Below are 23,801 nucleotides of genomic sequence, written 5' to 3'. Positions count from 1 at the left end.
AAATATGTTAACAATGTTCTGTTGTAATAACAATAAAAACATCCATTGAAATTAACAATAGTTATTTTCAATGGAATGTGTCAAACGAGCCTACTGCCCGATTGCCTCCTGATACATAAAAAGAAAAGTGTAAAACTAGTATCAAAAAGTAATGGTGTTATTCAAAATTTAGTATGAAAGCTTTTTGTAATCATGTTTTATGTATTTTCTGACAAAAAATTAATGAAACAGGTTACAAACGACTTACTCCCCGAGTGGCAGAGTAGTGCATTCACAGAATGGATTCGAGATATTGTGAGACAGTTGCAAGCTGAACCACACACTCATGCTACTTTGAGGCTACAGATAGAAAAGGTGTGTATTTAAAGTCTGAACATTGTCAGGCATTTTCATATGTGCTAAAGGCACAACATACGAAAAAAAACACATGTGAAAGGTTTAATGTTGAATTTATTATTCAGTCTATTTTATTTACCATAAATCCCTGTACATACCTAAATTATTCAATAAAACCTATATTTATATTAATATTATAAAGAGGAAGATTTTGTATGAATGTTGGTTTTCACACAAAACTAATGGAGCGATTTAAAAAAAATATTTCACCATTAGAAAGACTGATGACATAGGCTATAAATGACATTTTCAAATATATATTGTTTTTTTTAATAATATTTCAATACATATATGTTGTGTATTGTTAAAGTAACTAATGTCGGACACTACGTAAATTATGTAACGAATTTAAAAATGTATATACATATTTGTTGTAAAGTCAAATCTGTATATTGATTAGATTATTAATGTAAATGTGTATCTAATAATCTAAGAAAACTATGTAAAATAAAAGTTTTATAACAAAAATATATCTATAGTCCGACTTAGTCTAGTTTCCGCTACCACGAGATCGGTATTTATGCGAATGAAACCGCGAAAATTGCTAGTAGTATTAAATAACTCACAAGTTCCGAAATAGCAAATTTATTTAGTTTGAATTGGTAGACACAAAAGGCTAGCCTAGTTATTTAATAAATAGGTTAATAAAATAGAGGGTTTCAAACTGTATTGAATTTGTCGTGAATTTACTGGAATTATCATTGTTCATACTGTTGAAAATCTTTAATTTAAATGAAAAAAAAAACAATATAACAACTAGGTATGTAACTTACAGACGGACTACGACTCTGAAACAACAGAGAGAGAAGAGAATCTTACAGACTCTAACCAGGATAACTCTGAATGCACTACACCCACGGCTTCACAAGACAATATCGCCTTGGAGTTAGACGGAGAACCCGCACCTGATACTAGAACTGTACTCGATACATTGTCTAGGAAGATCAGCACCGCGTCCTCCATAGGTCTGTTTGAGAATTATTTTTAATCTTATACTTTTCCGAATATATTAACTCGACCATTTATTACTATATGTAAGACATATATTTAATATTTTAACTCTTCTAAGTTTAAGATGTGTTTACTGCAATAAATTTACGATATATCGTACGATATGTCGATAAAATGTAATATAACGTACCTGTAAAAAATTCTCTTTGTGCCTTGGTTGAAAAACTTTCTCTCTATTATCCTTTATTTAACTCCTTGGCGAATCCAGGCCGTATAAATAACCTTGTTTGTAATTATCATATAATTAAGTTGTGGTTTCTTCGCACATCTCTTTTTTTAATATCTCAGTTTTTAACTATCCGTTGTAACTGCTGTACAGTTCGATGTTAATTAATGAACGAAAAATATTCAATTTTAGGTTCAAATCAATCTGATGGGGGGCCCCTGGCACCGGATCGTGCAGCTAGTATAGAATCGAATGGCGAGAAAAAATCACAAAAACCTTCTCGAAAAATATCGAGATTTCTAGTCAGTCCTGTCGTCGATCGCGGCGAGGACGTTCCCGACGAGAAGTCGGAAAAATCCGCCTCCGAAACCGAAAAACCGGAAGTAAAGGAAACAAAAGAACCGCAAATAAACGGTTTGCCCGAGACCGAAGTTCCGGATTCAAAATCCAAAGTCATTCCCCCAGAATTTGTTCCTACTCATCAGTATTCCTTACCGTCACACGCGCCACAGGCAATGATCGACCACCGCCCAGAAGTGAAACCCCAAGAGGTGCCTCAGACTCAGCCGATAACAACCACTATTCCTTCTAATATACAGGCTACAATTGCCCAACCGTTGCCCTTCCAACCTATTAATCCCATTCTGAATAGCGCGCTACAGCCAAACCTTACTACTCCGTTACAAATAGCGACAGACACCCCTTTGTTGGGGTTGAGCCAACTTGGAACTCCTTTGGGTGTTAACGGAGATATGGGGCTAAACTTAGGCCTACCCTTAGCTCCGGGTATGGATCCTGTGCTAGGCAGACTACACCTCAACCAGCCTAACTTGACTCCCACCCCAGCTGCAAGCGAAATACTAGCAAATGCTGAGAATATACAGCGGATGATTCTAAAACAGAATATTATCAAGTTAGTATAAATAAATGTAATAATACATTTTAACACAGAAAAATCAAGAATTTGTGTATGATTTTGATAACATGTGTATTTGCAGCCAACAACAAAATTTAACGGGTCCAAACCTCCTCGGGTTACTGAATCAGCCGCAGTTCCCACAGGCAGATATTGCTCTGCACAACAATTTATTAGTTGGACAACAAGGTACTATATATTATACTTTAAATGTATCAACACAAACACCCGTTGTTATGTGAAATGTATTTACGTATTGTATATTGTTTTAATGAATTTCACATTTTATCCCCTTGCCTAGATGAAGATCTTGGAACACTAAGTATTTTTATAATTATAGCACTGATCTTTACACGCTTAATCATACAATTTCTTTAATTATTATTTCCAAACCGTTTTAATTATATGTTGTAATATATTTCAAAGCACTCACAATTTATGATTACGATTATTCATTTATACAATTATCAATGTCACGCCTATAATTCATTCGCAAAAATTCTTAAAACTATTTTATGTTCATGTAGTTTTCTTAGCAACTAGCAGCTTATAACTATGTTCAATAAAAAAGCCTTCTGTTTTCTCTTTATTTGCGTTGTTTGAGCCGTAATAACCTTATTTACTTGCGCACTATAATATAGTCTGTAGCGAATTTTTTTCTGAAATCTACGTATGTACGTACTTTTAGTATACGTATACGCATGTACGTGCGCGTATTATAAAGGTTATTTTAGCTCTAGGCATGTATCTATATTGAAATATATAATTGGCATATGAACCCGCTTGACCGTGTGTGTGACTAACCGTTGCTTCAGCCGCGGCGGGCGGTCGGCTGGCTTACTTCGCGCCAAGATACTACACGCCAATGCTGGCCACCGCTAACGACCTCATAGGTAACTCACTACATAATGCTTTTGGATCACTGTGTACACTGAACGTGGCCTTTGAATGGTGTTTTAAAACTTAGGGCATTATTTAGAAGTGGTTTTTCACTGCACGGTATGTTTTAATTATCCTATATTAATGGGATTTGTCAGAGAGCGAAAGCAAAGTAAACGACTTTGTTGTATAAGCACTTACGAAAAATTCGTTAATATACAGCCTTGCTTTAAATACTTGGTAGATACTTGAGTTATTTGCTATTAGCTGCACGAAATTCTTTTTGACGCAACAGTAAATTACTTCCATGCCATTTTTAGTGTACACTTATGAATAGTACGATCCACGTAGACCCAACACATAACTTGATCGCTAAAGATCAGATTATTTTCTATCGATAGATCTTCATTGCTTACAAGACACTGTCTTTAAAAAATGTGGACGTTTCTCGTGGATGGTATTTTCGATATTTTATTTTGCTATTTGTATCATGCTTTCCTTGTTATTAGAATAATTATTGATTTACTTAAGAACGGAAATTTGTTAGAGCTTTTACTAGAAGTTTGTAAAGATGTAGCAATATTGTACTCGATTAAAAGTGTGTTAATTAAGCTTCGTATATGCAACTAATACAAACCTATCTCCTTGTTTTAAATAGATTTATCCATACGTCATCTCGGAGTTACGTGGTTTGATTCCCGCAATTCTCGGAGTTAGGTGTTTAGTAGTATTTTTTTGCCCATACCAAGCTATAAACGAAAACTATTGAATTGAATTTTAAAAATAACTAATATTTTAAATCAAAAAGATTTCTCGATGACAACGTTTGCAACAAAAACTCGGAACGTCCAGCCTATGTAAATAATGTAATCCGCGTATTTATCTCTAAATTGTTTTATTGAAATAATTTTTACTGAAATACTTCTGGTTTACATGACACAAATATTGACCATTAATTCCAGTCCAACAACCAAGTCTCCAGACATCTGTGGGCCAACTTGGGGTCAGTCAGTCCATAGGGTCAGGCTTCGGTCTAGGTTTAGGTCTAAATCCGCCTCTGCAGCAAGGCCTCGCTCAAAGCCTGCAACAGAACATAAATCTTGCATCACAAAACTTTGCGCTCAACCAGAATCTTATGGGGCAGAATCTTGGACAAAATTTAGGTATGTAGTGATATTTTACCGCCTCTATAGCTATTTTTGCTTAATATATTACATGTTTAATATACATAAGTAGCTGTTAATCCTTATTAATCATTTTTAGAAAATATATTGTTAAAAATTTATGAAGTAATAAAAATTTGATAATTTTAAGGCACATTTGTATGAGAATGAAATTCAAATGTAATAGTAAACTTGCCTTTAAGGGTTTCACTAGGAAATAATCTGATAGTGGTGTACAGTCAAACTCTCATCCCTAAGGTCGTAGGTTCGATCCCCTTGTGGATATATGGGGATAGTGCACTAGAAACGTTCGTTTCTATGAGGCTCAAACGGTGAAGGAGAACATCGTGTCGAAACCGGCTTGCCATAGGCACAAAAAGTCGACGGCGTTTGTCAGGCACAGGAGGCTGATCACCTACTTGCCTAGATTGACAAATGATCATGAAACAGATTCAGTAATCTGAGGCCCACGCCTAAAACATTGTAACGCCACTGATTTATTTATATTTTTTAGAAGTGTTTGAATGAAATATATTTATTTTTCAGGTCTAGCTGGTCAGAACTTAGGTTTAGGGGGACAGAATCTCATGGGTGGACAAAACTTAGGTCTGGGTGGACAGGCCCTTGGTCTGGGCGGGCAGAATATCTCCCTCATGGGGCAAAATTTGGGTCAACTGGTCGCGCAGAGGGCTGTTCACAATGCACTCGCTAGGAGAGCCGTACAAAACATGGAAATGAGTAAGTGTTTTCATGTAAAACCAGTTTTAATAGATTTTTTAATTTGATAATGATAAATGCTTACCACACCCGGTGGTCCTGAGTTTACTCCCATAGAATAATTTAAGATTTGTTATAACTAATAACTGAAGAAGCAGACAGAGGTAATGTATGTGATCCATATCGCAATTTATACCTTATTTAACATGGGAAAAAGCTCACTAATCAATTACTTTAATTTATTTTAATGTTTATTTTCAAATTAGTTTTTCTTTAAGATCGACAAGTAGTAAAGACTGTGACAAATTCAAAAAGACAGTACAGATTCATGTTAGAATGAACACAGTTGACTAAAATTGAGACGGCTAATCGCGACGTGTATCTCGCTCGTAATATGTCACCGTAAGATTGTAAACATCGTTATATTACAATCTATCCAGTAAGATTGTAAACTATCGATAGATTGTGAACCGTATCATTATGATTGCAATTTAACGCATTATTTTTCGCTTGATTGTAATCTATCGATGGGAAGCGGTCAAATTGTGAACCGGCGTAGGACGGAATGCAACTCGCGCTCTGATTGGTTGAACGGTATGTGCCCCCGCCACCCCGGCCACACGTCATATTTGTTTGTTATTTCTATTTTTATAATTTGTACTTAAAGACATAATAATTGATGATTTTTTTTGAAATTTTTAATTAGAATTTGTGTTTGTAGAATAATTATTTCGTTACAATTTTTTTCTAACTTATTCAGGATTTCTAATTTCCTATTAAATAATAAATTTATTTTATTTAAGTGACACGTCTATTTCATTTCTAAATGAAATGAGACCGACCAATCAGGAAGAACTTGCAGACAGTTGACAATTTGACGCGGGACAGATTGTAATTTAACGGTTTCACTTCGGTAGATTACAATATAGCGAAAAATGATGCGTTAAATTGCAATCATAATGATACGGTTCACAATCTATCGATAGTTTACAATCTTACTAGATAGATTGTAATATAACGATGTTTACAATCTTACGGTGACATATACATATTATATTAAGTTTCTCATGTAAATATTTTTTTTTGTTATGGGAAATAAAGTTCTTTAAACATTAAATATAGAGGTTTTTATGGACAAATTGAACTTGACCTTTTATATTAATATTTTCTAATCTAAGTTTCTATATAATTATTAATATGAGATTTTTGTTTTAAAGGTATGACGAACGTAAACTCAACGGACTCGACTCAACCGAGCACACCGAACAAAAGCCAGTCATACAGCGATTACATGATGTCACTTCATAACAAATTGGCCTCCATCTCCAACAGTGTAAGTGTTAGTATCGCTTGTCAATAAAATGCTTGTAGCGCTTTGTAAATAGATCACTCATTCATTGAATGCACTTTAATTTTGGATGGATGGAAAATATAAAAAGAAATAAATGGAATTTAATGTCATGTTTAAATAAATATTGTTAACTAGTGTTTTTGTGCCTATTGGTATGTGGTGAAAGCGGACGATATTTTACTTATCATATCACTTTGTTTATTTATCGTAACTGGGTTTTTTTGATTGCGCGACACACTTCTAGAGGGATTTTTATACAGAATAAAAATCATCTCGTATTTTACATATTAACCCAATTTCAAAGAACCACTAAATTCGTATTATATTTCATTTATCTTACATAAATAGTGTAACCGTTCTTCTATATTTGGTGTCACAAGTACAAGAGTAGTTGATCTGATTTTGAGTTGAGTCTGACATATCCTCCGTTTCACTAACATTAGCTGTCACGTCATCCATGTAGGCGCAGTGAGTGTGGTAACGCTAGTGTGTGTTTAGGGGCCCGTGTCGCCGCAGTCGCCGCTCGAGTACAGCCCGGCGCTTTCGCCCACTCAGAGGCACTCCCTGCCAGATAATAAGGTTTGTTCGCATTTGTAGATCCCCTTGTGGAATTGAGGTATTTTGTAGTACTGGTATTGGTTATAGTTTAAAATATCGCATAATCTCGCTTTATAGCTGCAATGGGATAGCGTAGTCTTATAGCTGACCTTTTAGACTTAGGGCCTGTTTCATAATGTATAGATAAAGTGTCAAATTGCTATGCAACACATAAACTATTCGGAATATAAAAGTTCCGAATGAGATACCTGGCATTTCATGACAGTCGTGAAACGCAAAAATGCTGTTTATCCTACCAATAAGTAATACATAGCTTATTTTGGAACTTATCCGGACATTGTGAAACATACCCTAAGACATATTAGAACTGTTCGAATCAAAATACTACAGTCGCTGACTATATTCCTAATTAACTCTTTCTTGGAGAAAGCTTAATACAAGTAGAAAAGATCTCTGCTAAATTTAACTTGGTACTTACAATTTCTAGGTGGATGGAGTTATTAGCGACGTCGGTGAAACTGGCGAAAATGGAGCAGCGAGACACGCGGCGAGATTAGCGCATCTTGATCATCAGCTCAGCAAGATTAGTCTGCACTATAAGCATGCTGATAAGGTAAGTCAGACGTACTTCATGTATATGTAGACAGAATAAAGTTAATAAAATAACAGTAAGCTACCCAACAGCTACGAAATCCCTCGACAATTCAAACTCACGAATCACAGTCCATACTGATATAATTTAATCCCGTTTAAAATCAAAATTGTCTAGGAGACTAAAAAGCTTGTGTTTACTTATCTACACGCGTTAGAAGTTGTACTAGTAGAAATAACTAAAATTTTGACTATAGCTTTTTGTGCGCGTGCAACGTGAAAATTTATTCTCAAATTTTTCCTTTACGAGCCAAAAGCAGTAAAACTTCAAAAACTTTTGAAAAATGCTTTAGATGTTTGGAAAGTTAAATTTTTTAGTTTGGTAAAGTTTTTAGGCGTCATAAGCGTGTTGTAATTATTGTTAGTTTATAATTTTGTATAATATGATAATTTCTTAAATATAATTGGATTTTATATTTTAGGACGTGTATAGTGAAGTTCATGGAGCTGATGAAATGTTGTCGGGTGGCATGAATGACAATGCTGTTAATACCTACGAAGAAGGTAAGTTCATCTTATTGAAATTTTTGTTTACTGGTGATTTTGATTTACTTTAGTGGTTCATGGTTATAAAGCTGTTATAAAATAATCTAAAACATCACAAGAGCAATTCAAAATTCAAAGTTATTAATTAATTTAGGTAATACAATGTACACTTATGAACGTCAATAATGCCCACGTTACCCGTCTGTCTATCCTTGTTTATATATTTTATTTTTCTGTTAAAGTACATCAATTATAATAAATTTATTACAGTATGCATAAATACATGACAACTACAATGAAGATAAATTTTACAAGAAATATAAAAAAGTTGATACAATTTTTTTTTAAATTTGCTTATATTAATAAATACTTATTGCCTTAATGTAGATGAAGTAATAGATGCTTAAATTGATCAAAGCACTACTGAATATATAGAGCTCTGAATAGGTAACGTTCGTTCTGGTATAATCACAAAAAAATCGAATGAGAATTGCGTCTTGAACTCGTAGGTTAAAAAAATAAAATAAAGGGTTAGCAAAAATATACGTATTTTGACTGTATTTTAAATTTTTACCAAATATTGTCTAAGCAAATTTTTTTTCCAGAACTAAGCAGCGAAATTGATGGCAACCGACGGTTTCGAGTGGCGAGAGCTTCGCCACTCAGGAACTATGCATTATGTCGGCTCTTACCCGAACACATGCATGGTGAGTCAAATGTTTCTTTAATAATTTGTTTGTTTTAATACAATTCTAATTAGTGGAAAATTCATGACTAACAGTGACTAATTTTCAAGTTCATTTTCTTGTATGTTATACATATTTTTCACATATATAAACCATTTAGGTAAAGACAAAATCGATCTAGTCCAATCACAGGAAGGTACCGTCGTAGAGGGCGGCGATGTCGATGGCGATGGGGACGCCGATAACGACGCAGACGTTGAGGGTAAGTTATACAAAAGACTCGCTTAACATATAATTGGGACACTGTTGAAGTTATCCTTAGGATTTAAATAGTGATATGCTATATAACAATTTCTTAGTAAATAAATTCTTTATCTATACTAAACTTTACTAAAACAAAGGGAAATTGTTTTGGTTTTATTACTTTTTTATAAAAGAGGGTAAACAGCAGATGGCTGATCTGAGGTTAATTGATATTATACTAGAGGGATCGCGAGTGCGTTTCTGGCCTTTTTAGAATTATATGGATTGTGAATTACGTCTTTACTGCTGTTCTGTGTCAGTTTTGTATTCATCGCGTCCATTTTCTTACATATAGGACGTGGGATTCAATTTTGTACAATTCAACGTCCTAATTCTATTTCCTAGTCCTAACGCTATTTCATAAAAATAAAATATTCTATTTTACGCTGAATATATATCAATATCTCAAAATTAAAAAGTGATAGACACTTTCAAAGAAATATAGGTAACTTCTTGTGTTAGTTACAATTGTTTTAACACATAATATATATTTATTTAAGGTGAAACATCATGCGACAATACGTCTTGGTGCGAAGAAAATGCGCATGACACGTACGTACTAACGGATAGTACACGCTCGCGTACGTACGTCGTTGAGGACGCACTTGCTGGACATAGAGTCGCGATTATGGATCCTGCGCCTGTAACTATAGTACGTACTTTTGTAGTTTTTATTCAAACCAAAATATTCTTTATTCATATAGGCAATAGAATGTTTACTTATAGACCTCATAATAATATATTAATTTTATTTAGATATCTAGATTTTCTAATGTAAACGGTTCAAACATTTCAAATGAACTATTATCATGCTGGAATAAATTCAAAATAACCTTTAATTTTATTTTATTTTATTTATTTATTTTCTTCAATCAAATGTATTTAGTCAAATAGATACTAAAATTCATATTCATTCAAATATATGTACTAGTCAGCCGTCACTATCAAAATATCTATTACAGTGGGTAATTAAAATGCAGTTTTTTTTGAATTGTCGATTGGCCCGATGTCTGAATTGTCAGGATGCGATTTCAAGTAACAATTACTCCAATTTTCGACTGTACATTCCAAGGTTCTGAAGAAATGTTTGCTTTCTGTGTTAATTAACATTCTTGTGATTTTCCTTATTGTAAATACAATTTTTTTATTTCAGGTTGAAAAAAAGTTAAGTCCAGATGATTTACTAGAGGAGGGTGAGCAATCAGAGCGAAGTTACTTAATAATAGACCCATTGCGGGATATGACCTGTACTGTCATTGACAACTCCCTGAGGCTGCACCGGGAAGCTGTCTTCACCCCATTCGTGGAAAGCAGGTATGCTTGAGTAATATATAATAGTGCCATTTGATAATAATTCGTTAATCATATCGCAAAAGATTGATTAAGTGGTTGCACGTTAATGAACTAGCTGTCTTCGTTACATTGTCATCTATTTGCCAAATATATGTTAGGTTAAGACATTTTTTCTTAGCTTCGTAAAATTGACAACTTAAAAATTTCATTACAAGAATATTACAATACTGATGAATCATCATAACGGGCTGTTTTTTTTTTGGTCATATGTAAACTTATTTAACATGACTTGTAAAACCTTCGTAGGAGATCGCGACGTATAATGGCTTAGTATATTGAATCATAAATTAAATAACAAAACTATAAACCAAATCGAAAACTAAAAAATTATTATATTCCCTTTTGTAGCTGAGTTTCACTTTCCTTGGACATACAATTCTACCTTTACTTATTTAATGCCTTGTAACTTCTTTTTTTTTTGTTAATTTAAATGAATTTTCCAGATATCAAAGTAAGCCGATAGAAGGCGAGACAGTTCCTGTAAGCGAAGAGTTGTCAAGGTGGAAGGTAGCGGAGGGGGATGAAGAGGGGCGAGGGGGGAGCGCGAGGCCGCGGCTAGTGGAGGGGCTCAGTGCGGGGTCCCTCGTCGCTGATCTACTCATCGATGAAGCTCTCACTGATAAAGGTACGAGTCACTTGACACAACTCTGGTAGGTCACTAACGCCGTGTGCTAATATGGACCCGTGTTTCAAATAAATACGCTGGTCGAATTATAATAACTTTATTTACATCACAAATAATACATTAACAGGTAAAATAAATGGTGGTTTCTTCCGGACAACATTATATAAATTATTTTATTACATTACTGTTTTATCGAAAGCTCTTAGATTATAAACTTTTGGAGTGGAGAGGAGATTTGGAGTGTTTTGCAGCAATCTAAACCATAAACAAAAAATTGTTATGAAAATAATGATCCGCGTTTATGTATTTAGGAAGTTTTATTTGAACGCATATAAAGCTTTGTGCTACATATATTAATGTTAGTTGTATGTTTCAGTGCTGTGTCGTCAAGTAGTGTTGCTGTCAGTGCGTGGGCGCGCGGCGTCGTGACGCGGTCACCTGTACCTTATATTTATTCTGTACCATACTATATCTATATCATTACTCGTTAATTATATTCATATGTGATATCCGAAACTTGTGTTTTATTTATATATTTTCTGAGATATTAATAAATAAATTTGTACATATTTTTAACATTAACGTGTAATATCTCTTTAATAACTGTATAATATACTACATAATACAAATACGATGATCATTTTTAATGAACTGGCACTGGTTATTGCTGATCCTCTCATCTGTAAATAAATTTAAATTGTGAATAAATCAAAATCACCGGTAAAGGGTATTTAGAATAGCACATTTTGAGGGTATTGTGAAACTCACCGTTCGGGTAATCCATGTTGTGTAGCTAGAAACCCTGGAGTTAACACCTGGGTAAGTTGGGTGCCCACAACTGTATCCCCATGATGTTACGCCCACTACAAGACCATTGTATATTACGGGGCCTCCGCTATCGCCCTGGCACGCGTCTTTTTCTATAATCCAAGTTATTGTTAATTTTAATGTATCTGAAGATCTAATCATAATATGTGAGAAATCTTCACTGTTTCTCATGTAAATTGTAACAACCATATGATACGAAAATAATACGTAGAGATGCGTGTTTGACATATGAACATTTTGTTTATATCTGTACTATAATATTGTAAAACAGGAAAGATTTGTATGTAAGTATGTTTGTAACGAATATGCTCAAAAAGTACTGGACCGATTTTAAAAATTATTTTACCAATTGAATGCTACATTATTACCGATTATATAGGTAATTTTAATTGCACGAAAATAAGGATCCCCACTAATACTACAATAATGTTACAAGGTGTAAAATGTTTATAAAATATATATTCATCGCATGCGCTGCGAATACGATGCGATGATAGAAAAAAAAATGTTCCATAACATTAAAGAACATATTATTATCTACAAAAAATGTAGTAGTAGTATTTAATGTAATAGCTGTTTTGATGATATAACTAGTTTATATGTAATTAGTTTTGATACGCGACTCTCATCACTGAGGTCCCCCTGGCCTAAATTCGATCCCCGGCCGAGCACCAACGGACTTTCTTCTTACGTGCGCTTGTTCTACCACTTTTACAGTGAAGAAAACATCGTGAAGAAACCAGAATGACTCAAATTCAAAAATCGGCGACATGTGTATGGCTGATCACGTACTATCAAATAAAATTAATCAAAGTAACGTATGCAATCTGAGGCCAAGAGAACCATTTTGGGTTCTAGCACCACTGAAATATTATTATCATAATTACGTTTATGTTTTAACACTTACGTCCAACATCAAGGATTCCTGCGCAAATCATTTCGTTGGTGACTATGTAAGTCTGTCCGGTCAATTGACTCAGCTCATTGTACCTTATGGAGCAAATCGTCAGGTTGATATTTTGTACATGCACTTCGTTTAGAACTGTTGATCCGACTGGCGTATTTACCTGAGAATTTACAAAATTATAAATAATGTCAAATTAAAAAAAAACAATAACAAGGGCCTTGATTCAAGGCACACTCCGCATATTATGTAATTAGTGTATGATACGCGTCATGTGCATTAGCATTAGTATTATATTGCTCATACAACATAACGGTAGCTTCTCTGATGTACAAGTACAAATAATATTACTAGAGACCTTAAAACTTATAGCTATATATTTGATGGTTTGGGGAAGAGAGTTAGTTCTCTACTTTTCCTTGAATTCCTACTTGGCTACTAAACTATTGTACATTTAACACAAAAATGTAGCTTAATAGCATTGGAACTTAACCCAGGCAATGTAATATCAGACACATTATTTGCGGAGCCATTTATATATTTATATCGTCAGAGATCCCTGAGTTCTTACATTAGTATATCCCCATCCAACATATGTAACAGGAGCTCTATCTGGCACCATATTCCCTTGCTGAGGAATAAAGGCCAGAGCGATTTGATTGCTTAGCTTCACACGTCGAGATAGAAACAATATTCCAATGTCGTTATTCCGTATTGGTATATTATAATTTTCGTGAATAACAAATTTGGATACACTCACTACGGTTCCACCTGAAACATATTTTAAATGAAACTATATATTTATGAAATGAAACTTCTTTGGGCGCATGATGGTAAAAATTTTACGAATGCAACGTCACGAAGATGTGCAGCGTTTTTTTCCGATTTGATCGAAACGATTGAGAGAGAGTGGGAAAGGGATATATATATAAGGAGAGAGAGGGAGATGATAATAATTTACAAAGAAGATAAGAAGTTTCACTTCTGACATGTGTACTTTATACGCACACGCTTTTTTTTTAATCGGAGTTATCGCGAAATATGTTGAAAAACACAAACAAATAAGCTGACAAATCTAATAAGCTGTTGAGAAGTCACACCAATAAGTAGGTATTTCAGTTCACCGTGATTAAAACCCAAAATTGAAAGTAATGAAATATCTACTAAACTGATTTTATATATAAACTAAATTAACTGAAAATGAAACAAAATTAATATAAAATTATATATTTGCACCAATTTCAATTAAACTTTGATCGTTCCCTAATACCTAGAATCATGCCGATTATCAGTTTCAACGAATTACTTACTACATTTATCAAATTCATTATAAGTGTTTAAAAAATTTAAATAGATAACATTCGAACTGAAATATTATCTACGACCATCAATAGCATATGTTGTATATATAAACACATAACAATAAGGCAAACTGATAACATTTTTATTGATGAATAAATAAAATATACATAATAACTGATTTTTCATAAGTGTAACAAAATGTTATGTATTAAATATTAATTACCTGAACCTTGCATTGTAGACCCTACTCGGACACTCAACTGCGAAGGTCTCACCATTTGACCATTTCTGCAATAGATTCGTTAAGAAATTTAAAGTATAAACAGGCTCTTGAAAGCTAGGTATATAGTACATATATAAAATTGGTTAAGCAATATAGCAAACTTGATACCAGTAACATTTTCTAATCTACTGATTCAAATAAAAAATCTTTGTATTTGTAAATAATTCCATTTTTTTATTCCAGTATAATTATTGTTTAGTATGTGACCTAGAAATTAATTAAAATACCTCAAATAAGAAACAAAAATCATCTTCCAATACGTTAAATAATAAGCCAATAATGCAATGAAAAGAAATGATTAAGATCCATCTTCAAAGAAACTCTATATAATATATATACATCTATGGTTCATCGCCAGCGGCTTATTTTGAATGTTGATTTACTTAATACATTATAGATTTTTTAGAAATAGTATATAGTAAAAAAAACTGAATGAGGAGGCTAAAAATCAGCCCTGTTGTCTACAATAACCCTGTTGCTTCTTGCCTTTGCCTATACTCCATAAATTTATTAATATATAATATTAATTATTCAATATATATTTGATTTTATTCTTAGAACGAAATCGGATACGAAATCTTATCTTTCTAATCCCGTGAACAATTCCACTAATTTTGTGCAGTTTTTATCTAATTCCTGTAAATATAATCGCAAAAGAGTTTTTATCAGTATAATGATAATGATATGATCATTTAAGAATATTACTTCCTCATGATGTTTCAAATATTGAATTGTTTTAGTAGTTTTAACCAGAAGTCCAGTACCTCTTTTGAATAATATTCAGGTTAAATCAAAGTAAATGTAAAAAAGGAGGTTAAATCCTTGCTATCGGATATCAGCATTTCTTTCATGGATGATTTTTGGATATGGTTCAAACGCTCATGCCCAGGCCTGAGAGTCGTATACTCAGCCGCTAGGTGCCGCCGCTCTATTTTTGTCTACTTACTGAGCAAAAAAGCAGTGGGCCGAAGTGAGAACATGTAAAGTGGAGAGAAGTGAACCGCCGCATGTTAAACCACGGTTCAGAAGAACCTGAAATAAAAATTCGTGTAGGTCTAAATGTATGTACCTACGAGCCAAATTAATTCTGCTCATGGTTCTAATAAAACGCGACGCGACTGTTAAATATCATTTAGAGTTAAGCTTACTTCAAAACTTTATAGCGATTTCAGTGTTAAAATCCAATAAAATCTAAACCACAATACGTATATGCAGTTATAGACTTAGTGCATGTCAATGAATGTCAAAAACGTTTGCAAAATTCGTGAAAAAGCGTAAATTCAGATTAATTCAATCAATTACTTTATGTTTCTGTGCTGTATTTTCTTTTTCTACCAATATTTCAATATTCCTTTTCATAACTTAAATTATCGTACGTCCAATGTGCTATCACAGGCTTTTGGCAAAGCAATTTCTAACTTTAGTGTAACTATTATACTTATGTTTAATTAAGGACTTTTTAAAGCAGTTGCAATGAAATACAATAAAGGACTCCATTTCTTTTTTTTGTATTTTTTTATAGCATATTTAAACTTAACAAGGTTGCTACTACTCCATACAGTTTAAATTTTAGAAACAAGTTCATTACGGCTCTCATCTACTTCGGATCGAGACATGTTTCTAAAATGCTACAGGTTGAGTAGTAACACAAAATCTAGCCTTTTAGCACTATCCATATCTAAATCTCATGAAAGGTTTCCCGAACCGCAAACTTTGAAAAGTAATAATGATAGCAGCGATAGTGTTATCAGTTATTAGAATAAATGTTGTATGGAAAGTTTAACATCAAAAATAATATATTTGTTTACCAAAACGGTAGCTGGTGGAAACAAACTTTCCACCAGCTACCGTTTCCAAACAAAACACCAATAACAAAATTTCAATTCAATTATTTTCATATGATTTTGTCGGGTCTGTGATGAGTCTACTTTTTATGGATAATTTACAAGCCTCTGCCGAAGCCACGGTAGAATGCGTTCCTGGTTCCTACCTAACGAGGCCTTGTAGGTATTACCCAAAGTTTTGTGGTTTTCTGAACACCAAAGATTCTGGTGTTTATTTATTTACTTTTTTTTTAAATAATGAAATAAATGTGTTGGTCAAGTCCCGCATACCACTGCTACTTTCAGATGTGCATGCCACCTAGGATATCAAGAAAGTCATGCGGTAAGCCACATTTAGCTGACTATAACATTACGAGCTATCAACCCCGTTTCCGCTTCCATAGCTTAATTATAAATCTGTTTATATTATAACAGTTTTTTTAGTTCGTTTTTACAGGTTGGTTCTCTATTTGAATATGTATGAATTTAAACTCATCCTCATACACCTGGTGAAAGATCACCTACAAATTTAGTCCTTATTTTGTAATCATAATTTTTCTCCAATTAACAATTTCTGCGATTATAATTTTAGTATTACGTTTAAAGAAAATATCTTCATTTCTCTATTACAACGAATAATATAAACATATTTTTGAAAATTGTTTTACCTATCTGAGACAGTTTATTAACACACAGAGTAAGTATAACTGCTGAGAAATATAAATTACAGTGACATATTGAATTGTGATTTACAGTTTCCATATGAATCAAGGCGCGCAGCTATAAGTAAACAAATTTCTACCTGCACTGTATATGGATATTTATCTATATTAACTGGTTGTCCTCCAATAATCCTGTGGTTAGTTGATAGAGTGTCATTTAATTTGGTCAAGTCAACGATTTGAAGCTCTTCTGAATAGTCCTGTGCTAGTGCTGTTCGAAAGAATTTAAAAAAAAAATATCACTTCAGGACATAAACAGGATATTACATTAAATATCTAATTCACAAACAATAGTAGATAGCATCACAAAGAATTATTAATGCTATAAATTGAAAATTTAGCTATTAAATAATTACATACTATTAAGTAACCAATTTTATACTTGGAGAAATCAAAAGACCGACACTGAAACCAGTTACAATCCATTTTTGGGAAAGGACCGGCTGCAATGTATGTCATGTCATCGCAAATGTCGATTTTGTATTTTAAAACCCTATAAGCGTTAAATAATAATTAAATATAAAGATTCCAAGCAAATTCGCCCATAGTAGTATTGAGACTGCAACTATGGAGATATAAGCAAAAACAAAAATGCACTCCATTCCGCCTAAACTCTGTGTAGAACTGTCTAAACTAAATCTGAAGAATCTGTGTAAACTAAAAAATGAATGTCTCAGATGACAGAAGTATCACGAGAGCGATTATCATTAAAAGAATCTTAGAAATTGCGATAATTCTCATTCACAAAAATTAAAAGTAAATTATTGATGATTACAAATCTATGAACGGTTGTTAAAAGTACTTCATCAGTAAAGTCGCATAGTGAGAAATGAGAACAAATAACCTAACGTTTTTTATACGTCATAGTAGTAGGTACTAGTTGTTACAATAAAAATTTAGTTTTACAAACGATTACTATGTACAAGGAAGACAATTGTTGTTGGTTTTTTTAAGCCTTTGTTTTTAGGATCGTAACATTAATTAAAATTAGGTTAAGTGATATTTAAAAAGTAAATAAACTACTTACACAGGCCAAATAAGATTAATATAAAATATATACACAACATTTTGGCTCACAATTCAGCAAGTACTAAAACCAAAGGAGTACCTAGGTAGTAAATATATCAGTCATCGATGTTATCAATGATAAGATACAACGTATAGAACCAATTCAATGTGGCAATCTCTAAGAATTAGCTTTTACATTTGAGAAATTATTTGTTAACCGACATAAAAAGGTTAATGAGGTTCACGAGTAGTTTGAATATGACATGTCCGAACTATTGCTTTCAAGGGCTTGTAAAATATAATAATTATCCTCAAGAGGTTATGTTTGAATAAATCAACGACGAATTTAATTGTACAAACAAGCAAAAAGACACCAATTACAGGTACACTAAATACGACACAAAATTCTATGACAAATTACTTCAATAACTCGCATTGCAAAACAGTACTTTATCACTTTTCTTCACTATTTGCAGTTTATTTCCTCGACATGTTAATCTCGTTGAGCATCTTCTGAAATGGTAAGAAACCAAGTTTGTGGCTGAAACCAAGCTTGGTGAAACGTCTTTAATTTTTAGAAATATCGAGACAAAATTCAGTCAACCCATCCTCGTAACATTATTAACAAATAACGAAATAAAACAATTTTGAATTATTTATTTGTACCACATTTACTTTTTTGTAGGGTTGCAAATAACAAAGGTCTATAAAAATGTTCCAAAGTATTATTGAAATTTAGCAAATATGAAATATATGAAAGCTGTTTCGTTTAATTTTATCAATTTTTTCCAACATCATAAATAAATTATTAATAAATATACTTCAATCTACTACACCATAAAATTATTATGAACTAGCAGCTCGTCCCGGCTTCGCACGAGAGGATATTTATTTTTTAAACATTTTTTGTAGATATGGATATGTTCTTTAATTGGAACATTTTTTTGTTCTACCATCTAACAAAAATAAACAAGATATTTTACTTACACCTTGTGTAACATCATCATCAACAAATTCCTCTTCATAATAATATAGTACCTATAGATCTCACGAGTTTATAAGTTAAAGTAATTGTCTTTGGTTAGATTAAATCGTTAATTTATCTATAATAATTTATTAGTTTTAGCCCAATTATTTAAAAATATTGTAGGTAGTTTCGAAGTAGTTTTGAAATTTCTTCTTATGCTAGAACGAATATTCGTTTAGCTTTTTCCGGTAGCGTCATTTAAAAAGGATTTCTTTCCATTTCTGATGTATTTGAGGACTAAGACGAAAGAAACTAAAACGATGTAATATATTTGATTTTGCATCCAGTAGTTAGTTGCCGGTCCACGCTTAGTTTAAAAATATGAAAAGGTCATAGAACTTGCATATAAATACTTTCCATGCACACAAGTTATTTTTAACAACGGTACATCGCGGCGAACGCCGGATGCGGGTGTACATTTAGATTCAGACTCGAAATTTGGACCTAAGCATGCCAAATCCTATAAGACAAATACGCCATAGTGTGTGGCAGAATATGCGAACTTTAGAATTTTACCACCAAATCATTTTTGTACCATTTGCAACTAAATTATTATTAAGAATGTACTATTAAGTATATTCGAACGTTAGCTAAGTACTACGATAGCAGAATAATAGGTTATCAATACCTATTTTCATTCGTATTTCAGCCTAAACCGTGAAATGTGATGGCTGTTGGTATATAAATCCATAAAAAACATATAAATGTACGCGAAAAACCTAGAAGTCGGCTAAAGGATTTTTTTATGTATATTTATCGGATATATTTCCAATAATAGTTTTTAGTAATTAACAAAAAATATTAACGTCAAGCTTCAACGAGTACGGGATAAGCTACGGTTAAATTTTCCTGTTATAATGACCCAGATAGATGTACCTATGTAACGAGTAGTTACTGGGAATTAAAGTTGAACAAGTAATCCTTGGATGGTCCTACGCAGCTTGTTTGTGGGCGTGCTGACATCATTTTTATTCTAGCCTTATATGGTGCGATCGCGATTGCTGCTTGCTATGACACAATATTATGCTAATTTATTCGTAACGAATTTACATTAAACATGTAAGATATTCGAGAAATGTATTATCACTTTTTACTCCTTAAGTAAATATGAACAAATATAAAACCTCACCTCAATACATGTCTCGTATATTTTAGAATATTATTAGTTCGTTCCGGGGTTAACATTTTATGTACTAAAGACCTAGTAGGCGTTTTGGTTTCATTCAATTCTTAGACTGCAGTTTAAAGTTTTATTTTATCAACTTTCGTAGCTATTGCTATTAAATTTTAAAATATGAGGCATAACATGAACCAAAATTACATTTTTATCAATCAGACTATTTTACTCTTTAATTTATTAATAGCCCCTAGCGTATGTATATTTATATATATATATACTTATTGATAATTTATGTGCTTCCGTATTTGCCACCGAAAATAAATTTTATACGAAACGGTTCAACTTGGTTCTAAAATGCGCCGTTCGACAATAAAATATTCATCGGACGCTGCTTAACAATAGACGATCAACTAATTATAAATTATGACATTAAGTAAGGATACTATTGTATTTCAATAAACGCTTGGAACCGCCTTCGGCCGTTTATTTTGTTGTATGTGCATTTTTTTGGACAAATGACAGAGAAAACAAATAGGTACCTAGTGACTTTCACCAAAATAATATACTCGAAACAGAACTTATTTAGGCGTACTACCACCAAGCTCCAGAAGATAAACCACTCCTTACCTATATAGAAATCGTTTTACAACTCCCAAGCAGAATAAGTCACTAACTTATCACTGAATAAATTCAATGCTAGGTATCATTAATCGAAAATTAAGCAATTAAGCTTTTTGTAAATTGACGAATATTTAAATGTGGCCATCTAATCCTTTGGATTAATTTGCTCCGGTTCAATTTGTCTCAAAACTAATCGCTAGATTTAAAGCCGGGTTTCAGCCGGGTTTCCACCGCGAGCGGAACGGACCCATTAAGGACTCGGTCTAACTCGCAAGCGTAAACTGCATACTTGTATTCCCACCAACAAATAGTCGGGCGCAAGACGCGAGGTTTTGGTTATGCCAGCACATTCGAGAAAGAACATTGAAAGGGGAAAAATTTAATAACTATTACAGGGTTAGTACTTAGTAGAGAACAATTTCGGGTGATGGAAACCGCGAGCGAGTCCGTTTCAAACTAGTCGGCGAGACCTTGACACAGCGGACTCGTTTCCATCACTTTTTACTCGTTCGATCCGTCCCGCTCAGCACTTTCTGTGTGGAAACGCTACTATGTAATTTGTCACTGCGAGTTGAACGGACTCCGTAATTACTCCGCTCCGCTCCCTAGAACTGAGCGAGTTCCTTTCAACTCTTTCTGCTCGCTCAGTCCTTTCCGCCCGACTATTTGTTGGTGGGAATACAAGTATGCAGTTTACGCTTGCGAGTTAGACCGAGTCCTTAATGGGTCCGTTCCGCTCGCGGTGGAAACCCGGCTTAAAGCCGGGTTTCCACCGCGAAAGGGTAATGAGTGGGAAATGGTTAGGCGGGACGGACGCCTTTTAAATGAAATAGGTTTACATTTCCACCAACAAAGAGATTTGTCTGTTGATTTCCACTGCAAAAGGAAAATGAGAGAGAGGAATCAGCGCAGCGAGCTGAACGAAAAATGAGAAATGGAAAATGAACAATCAGTTTACACAGAGAGCGAGTTCAGTTGGAGTTTTGAACGTGCGGTAGTGTTTTGTTGCGAATTTGCGATGTTGTCGAGTGACACGGGATCAAGTGAAGACAGTGATTATGTATACAGAAAGAAAAAGTACATATTATCTTAAGCATAGAAAAAAACGTGGAAGACGCGAGATTTTGGTTATGCCAGCACATTCGAGAAAGAACATTGAAAGGGGAAAAATTTAATAACTATTACAGGGTTAGTACTTAGTAGAGAACAATTTCGGGTGATGGAAACCGCGAGCGAGTCCGTTTCAAACTAGTCGGCGAGACCTTGACACAGCGGACTCGTTTCCATCACTTTTTACTCGTTCGATCCGTCCCGCTCAGCACTTTCTGTGTGGAAACGCTACTATGTAATTTGTCACTGCGAGTTGAACGGACTCCGTAATTACTCCGCTCCGCTCCCTAGAACTGAGCGAGTTCCTTTCAACTCTTTCTGCTCGCTCAGTCCTTTCCGCCCGACTATTTGTTGGTGGGAATACAAGTATGCAGTTTACGCTTGCTAGTTAGACCGAGTCCTTAATGGGTCCGTTCCGCTCGCGGTGGAAACCCGGCTTAAAGCCGGGTTTCCACCGCGAAAGGGTAATGAGTGGGAAATGGTTAGGCGGGACGGACGCCTTTTATATGAAATAGGTTTACATTTCCACCAACAAAGAGATTTGTCTGTTGATTTCCACTGCAAAAGGAAAATGAGAGAGAGGAATCAGCGGAGCGAGCTGAACGAAAAATGAGAAATGGAAAATGAACAATCAGTTTACACAGAGAGCGAGTTCAGTTGGAGTTTTGAACGTGCGGTAGTGTTTTGTTGCGAATTTGCGATGTTGTCGAGTGACACGGGATCAAGTGAAGACAGTGATTATGTATACAGAAAGAAAAAGTACATATTATCTTAAGCATAGAAAAAAACGTGCAAGACGCGAGATTTTGGTTATGCCAGCACATTCGAGAAAGAACATTGAAAGGGGAAAAATTGAATAACTATTACAGGGTTAGTACTTAGTAGAGAACAATTTCGGGTGATGGAAACCGCGAGCGAGTCCGTTTCAAACTAGTCGGCGAGACCTTGACACAGCGGACTCGTTTCCATCACTTTTTACTCGTTCGATCCGTCCCGCTCAGCACTTTCTGTGTGGAAACGCTACTATGTAATTTGTGACTGCGAGTTGAACGGACTCCGTAATTACTCCGCTCCGCTCCCTAGAACTGAGCGAGTTCCTTTCAACTCTTTCTGCTCGCTCAGTCCTTTCCGCCCGACTATTTGTTGGTGGGAATACAAGTATGCAGTTTACGCTTGCGAGTTAGACCGAGTCCTTAATGGGTCCGTTCCGCTCGCGGTGGAAACCCGGCTTTAAGCCGGGTTTCCACCGCGAAAGGGTAATGAGTGGGAAATGGTTAGGCGGGACGGACGCCTTTTAAATGAAATAGGTTTACATTTCCACCAACAAAGAGATTTGTCTGTTGATTTCCACTGCAAAAGGAAAATGAGAGAGAGGAATCAGCGCAGCGAGCTGAACGAAAAATGAGAAATGGAAAATGAACAATCAGTTTACACAGAGAGCGAGTTCAGTTGGAGTTTTGAACGTGCGGTAGTGTTTTGTTGCGAATTTGCGATGTTGTCGAGTGACACGGGATCAAGTGAAGACAGTGATTATGTATACAGAAAGAAAAAGTACATATTATCTTAAGCATAGAAAAAAACGTGGAAGACGCGAGATTTTGGTTATGCCAGCACATTCGAGAAAGAACATTGAAAGGGGAAAAATTTAATAACTATTACAGGGTTAGTACTTAGTAGAGAACAATTTCGGGTGATGGAAACCGCGAGCGAGTCCGTTTCAAACTAGTCGGCGAGACCTTGACACAGCGGACTCGTTTCCATCACTTTTTACTCGTTCGATCCGTCCCGCTCA

General features: G+C 34.3%; 2 protein-coding genes across 10 annotated transcripts in view; one reads left to right on the top strand and one right to left on the bottom strand.

Moving 5' to 3' along the window:
• The window catches only part of LOC110993862, a 33,219-nt gene extending 21,442 nt beyond the window's left edge, over nucleotides 1-11,777 (top strand). For 3 of the 8 annotated variants that reach the window (XM_022260231.2, XM_022260232.2, XM_045630773.1), the window contains 17 exons: nucleotides 232-354; nucleotides 1,172-1,361; nucleotides 1,766-2,486; nucleotides 2,572-2,678; nucleotides 3,305-3,382; nucleotides 4,331-4,531; nucleotides 5,078-5,269; nucleotides 6,466-6,587; nucleotides 7,098-7,178; nucleotides 7,645-7,770; nucleotides 8,231-8,312; nucleotides 8,900-9,001; nucleotides 9,141-9,242; nucleotides 9,784-9,935; nucleotides 10,437-10,597; nucleotides 11,080-11,261; nucleotides 11,638-11,777. In XM_022260231.2, coding sequence (XP_022115923.2) covers nucleotides 232-354; nucleotides 1,172-1,361; nucleotides 1,766-2,486; nucleotides 2,572-2,678; nucleotides 3,305-3,382; nucleotides 4,331-4,531; nucleotides 5,078-5,269; nucleotides 6,466-6,587; nucleotides 7,098-7,178; nucleotides 7,645-7,770; nucleotides 8,231-8,312; nucleotides 8,900-9,001; nucleotides 9,141-9,242; nucleotides 9,784-9,935; nucleotides 10,437-10,597; nucleotides 11,080-11,261; nucleotides 11,638-11,690 — 2,775 coding nt within the window. In that variant the 3' untranslated portion in view covers nucleotides 11,691-11,777. The remainder of the gene's footprint in view (nucleotides 1-231; nucleotides 355-1,171; nucleotides 1,362-1,765; nucleotides 2,487-2,571; nucleotides 2,679-3,304; nucleotides 3,383-4,330; nucleotides 4,532-5,077; nucleotides 5,270-6,465; nucleotides 6,588-7,097; nucleotides 7,179-7,644; nucleotides 7,771-8,230; nucleotides 8,313-8,899; nucleotides 9,002-9,140; nucleotides 9,243-9,783; nucleotides 9,936-10,436; nucleotides 10,598-11,079; nucleotides 11,262-11,637) is intronic. The other 5 variants (XM_045630768.1, XM_045630769.1, XM_045630771.1 and 2 more) reach the window with 5 other exon arrangements.
• LOC110993863 (trypsin) lies at nucleotides 11,343-18,273 on the bottom strand. 2 transcript variants are annotated; one of them, XM_022260241.2, is made up of 8 exons: nucleotides 18,151-18,273; nucleotides 17,204-17,334; nucleotides 15,525-15,610; nucleotides 14,519-14,583; nucleotides 13,565-13,764; nucleotides 12,997-13,156; nucleotides 12,030-12,181; nucleotides 11,343-11,516 (listed from the first exon to the last, which is right to left on the bottom strand). In XM_022260241.2, the coding sequence occupies exons 1-8, from the start codon at nucleotides 18,188-18,190 to the stop codon at nucleotides 11,469-11,471; spliced, it is 882 nt and encodes a 293-aa protein (XP_022115933.2). In that variant the 5' UTR covers nucleotides 18,191-18,273; the 3' UTR covers nucleotides 11,343-11,468. The 2 variants fall into 2 exon arrangements, with proteins under 2 accessions (XP_022115933.2, XP_022115932.2); XM_022260240.2 differs by having other exon boundaries at nucleotides 11,343-11,941; nucleotides 18,151-18,272.
• Between the last annotated feature and the right edge of the window lie 5,528 nt (nucleotides 18,274-23,801).

This window comes from Pieris rapae, chromosome 13 (assembly GCF_905147795.1).
Source record: "Pieris rapae chromosome 13, ilPieRapa1.1, whole genome shotgun sequence".
Classification (NCBI taxonomy): domain Eukaryota; kingdom Metazoa; phylum Arthropoda; class Insecta; order Lepidoptera; family Pieridae; genus Pieris; species Pieris rapae.
This window is presented reverse-complemented; position numbering and strand designations above follow the sequence as displayed.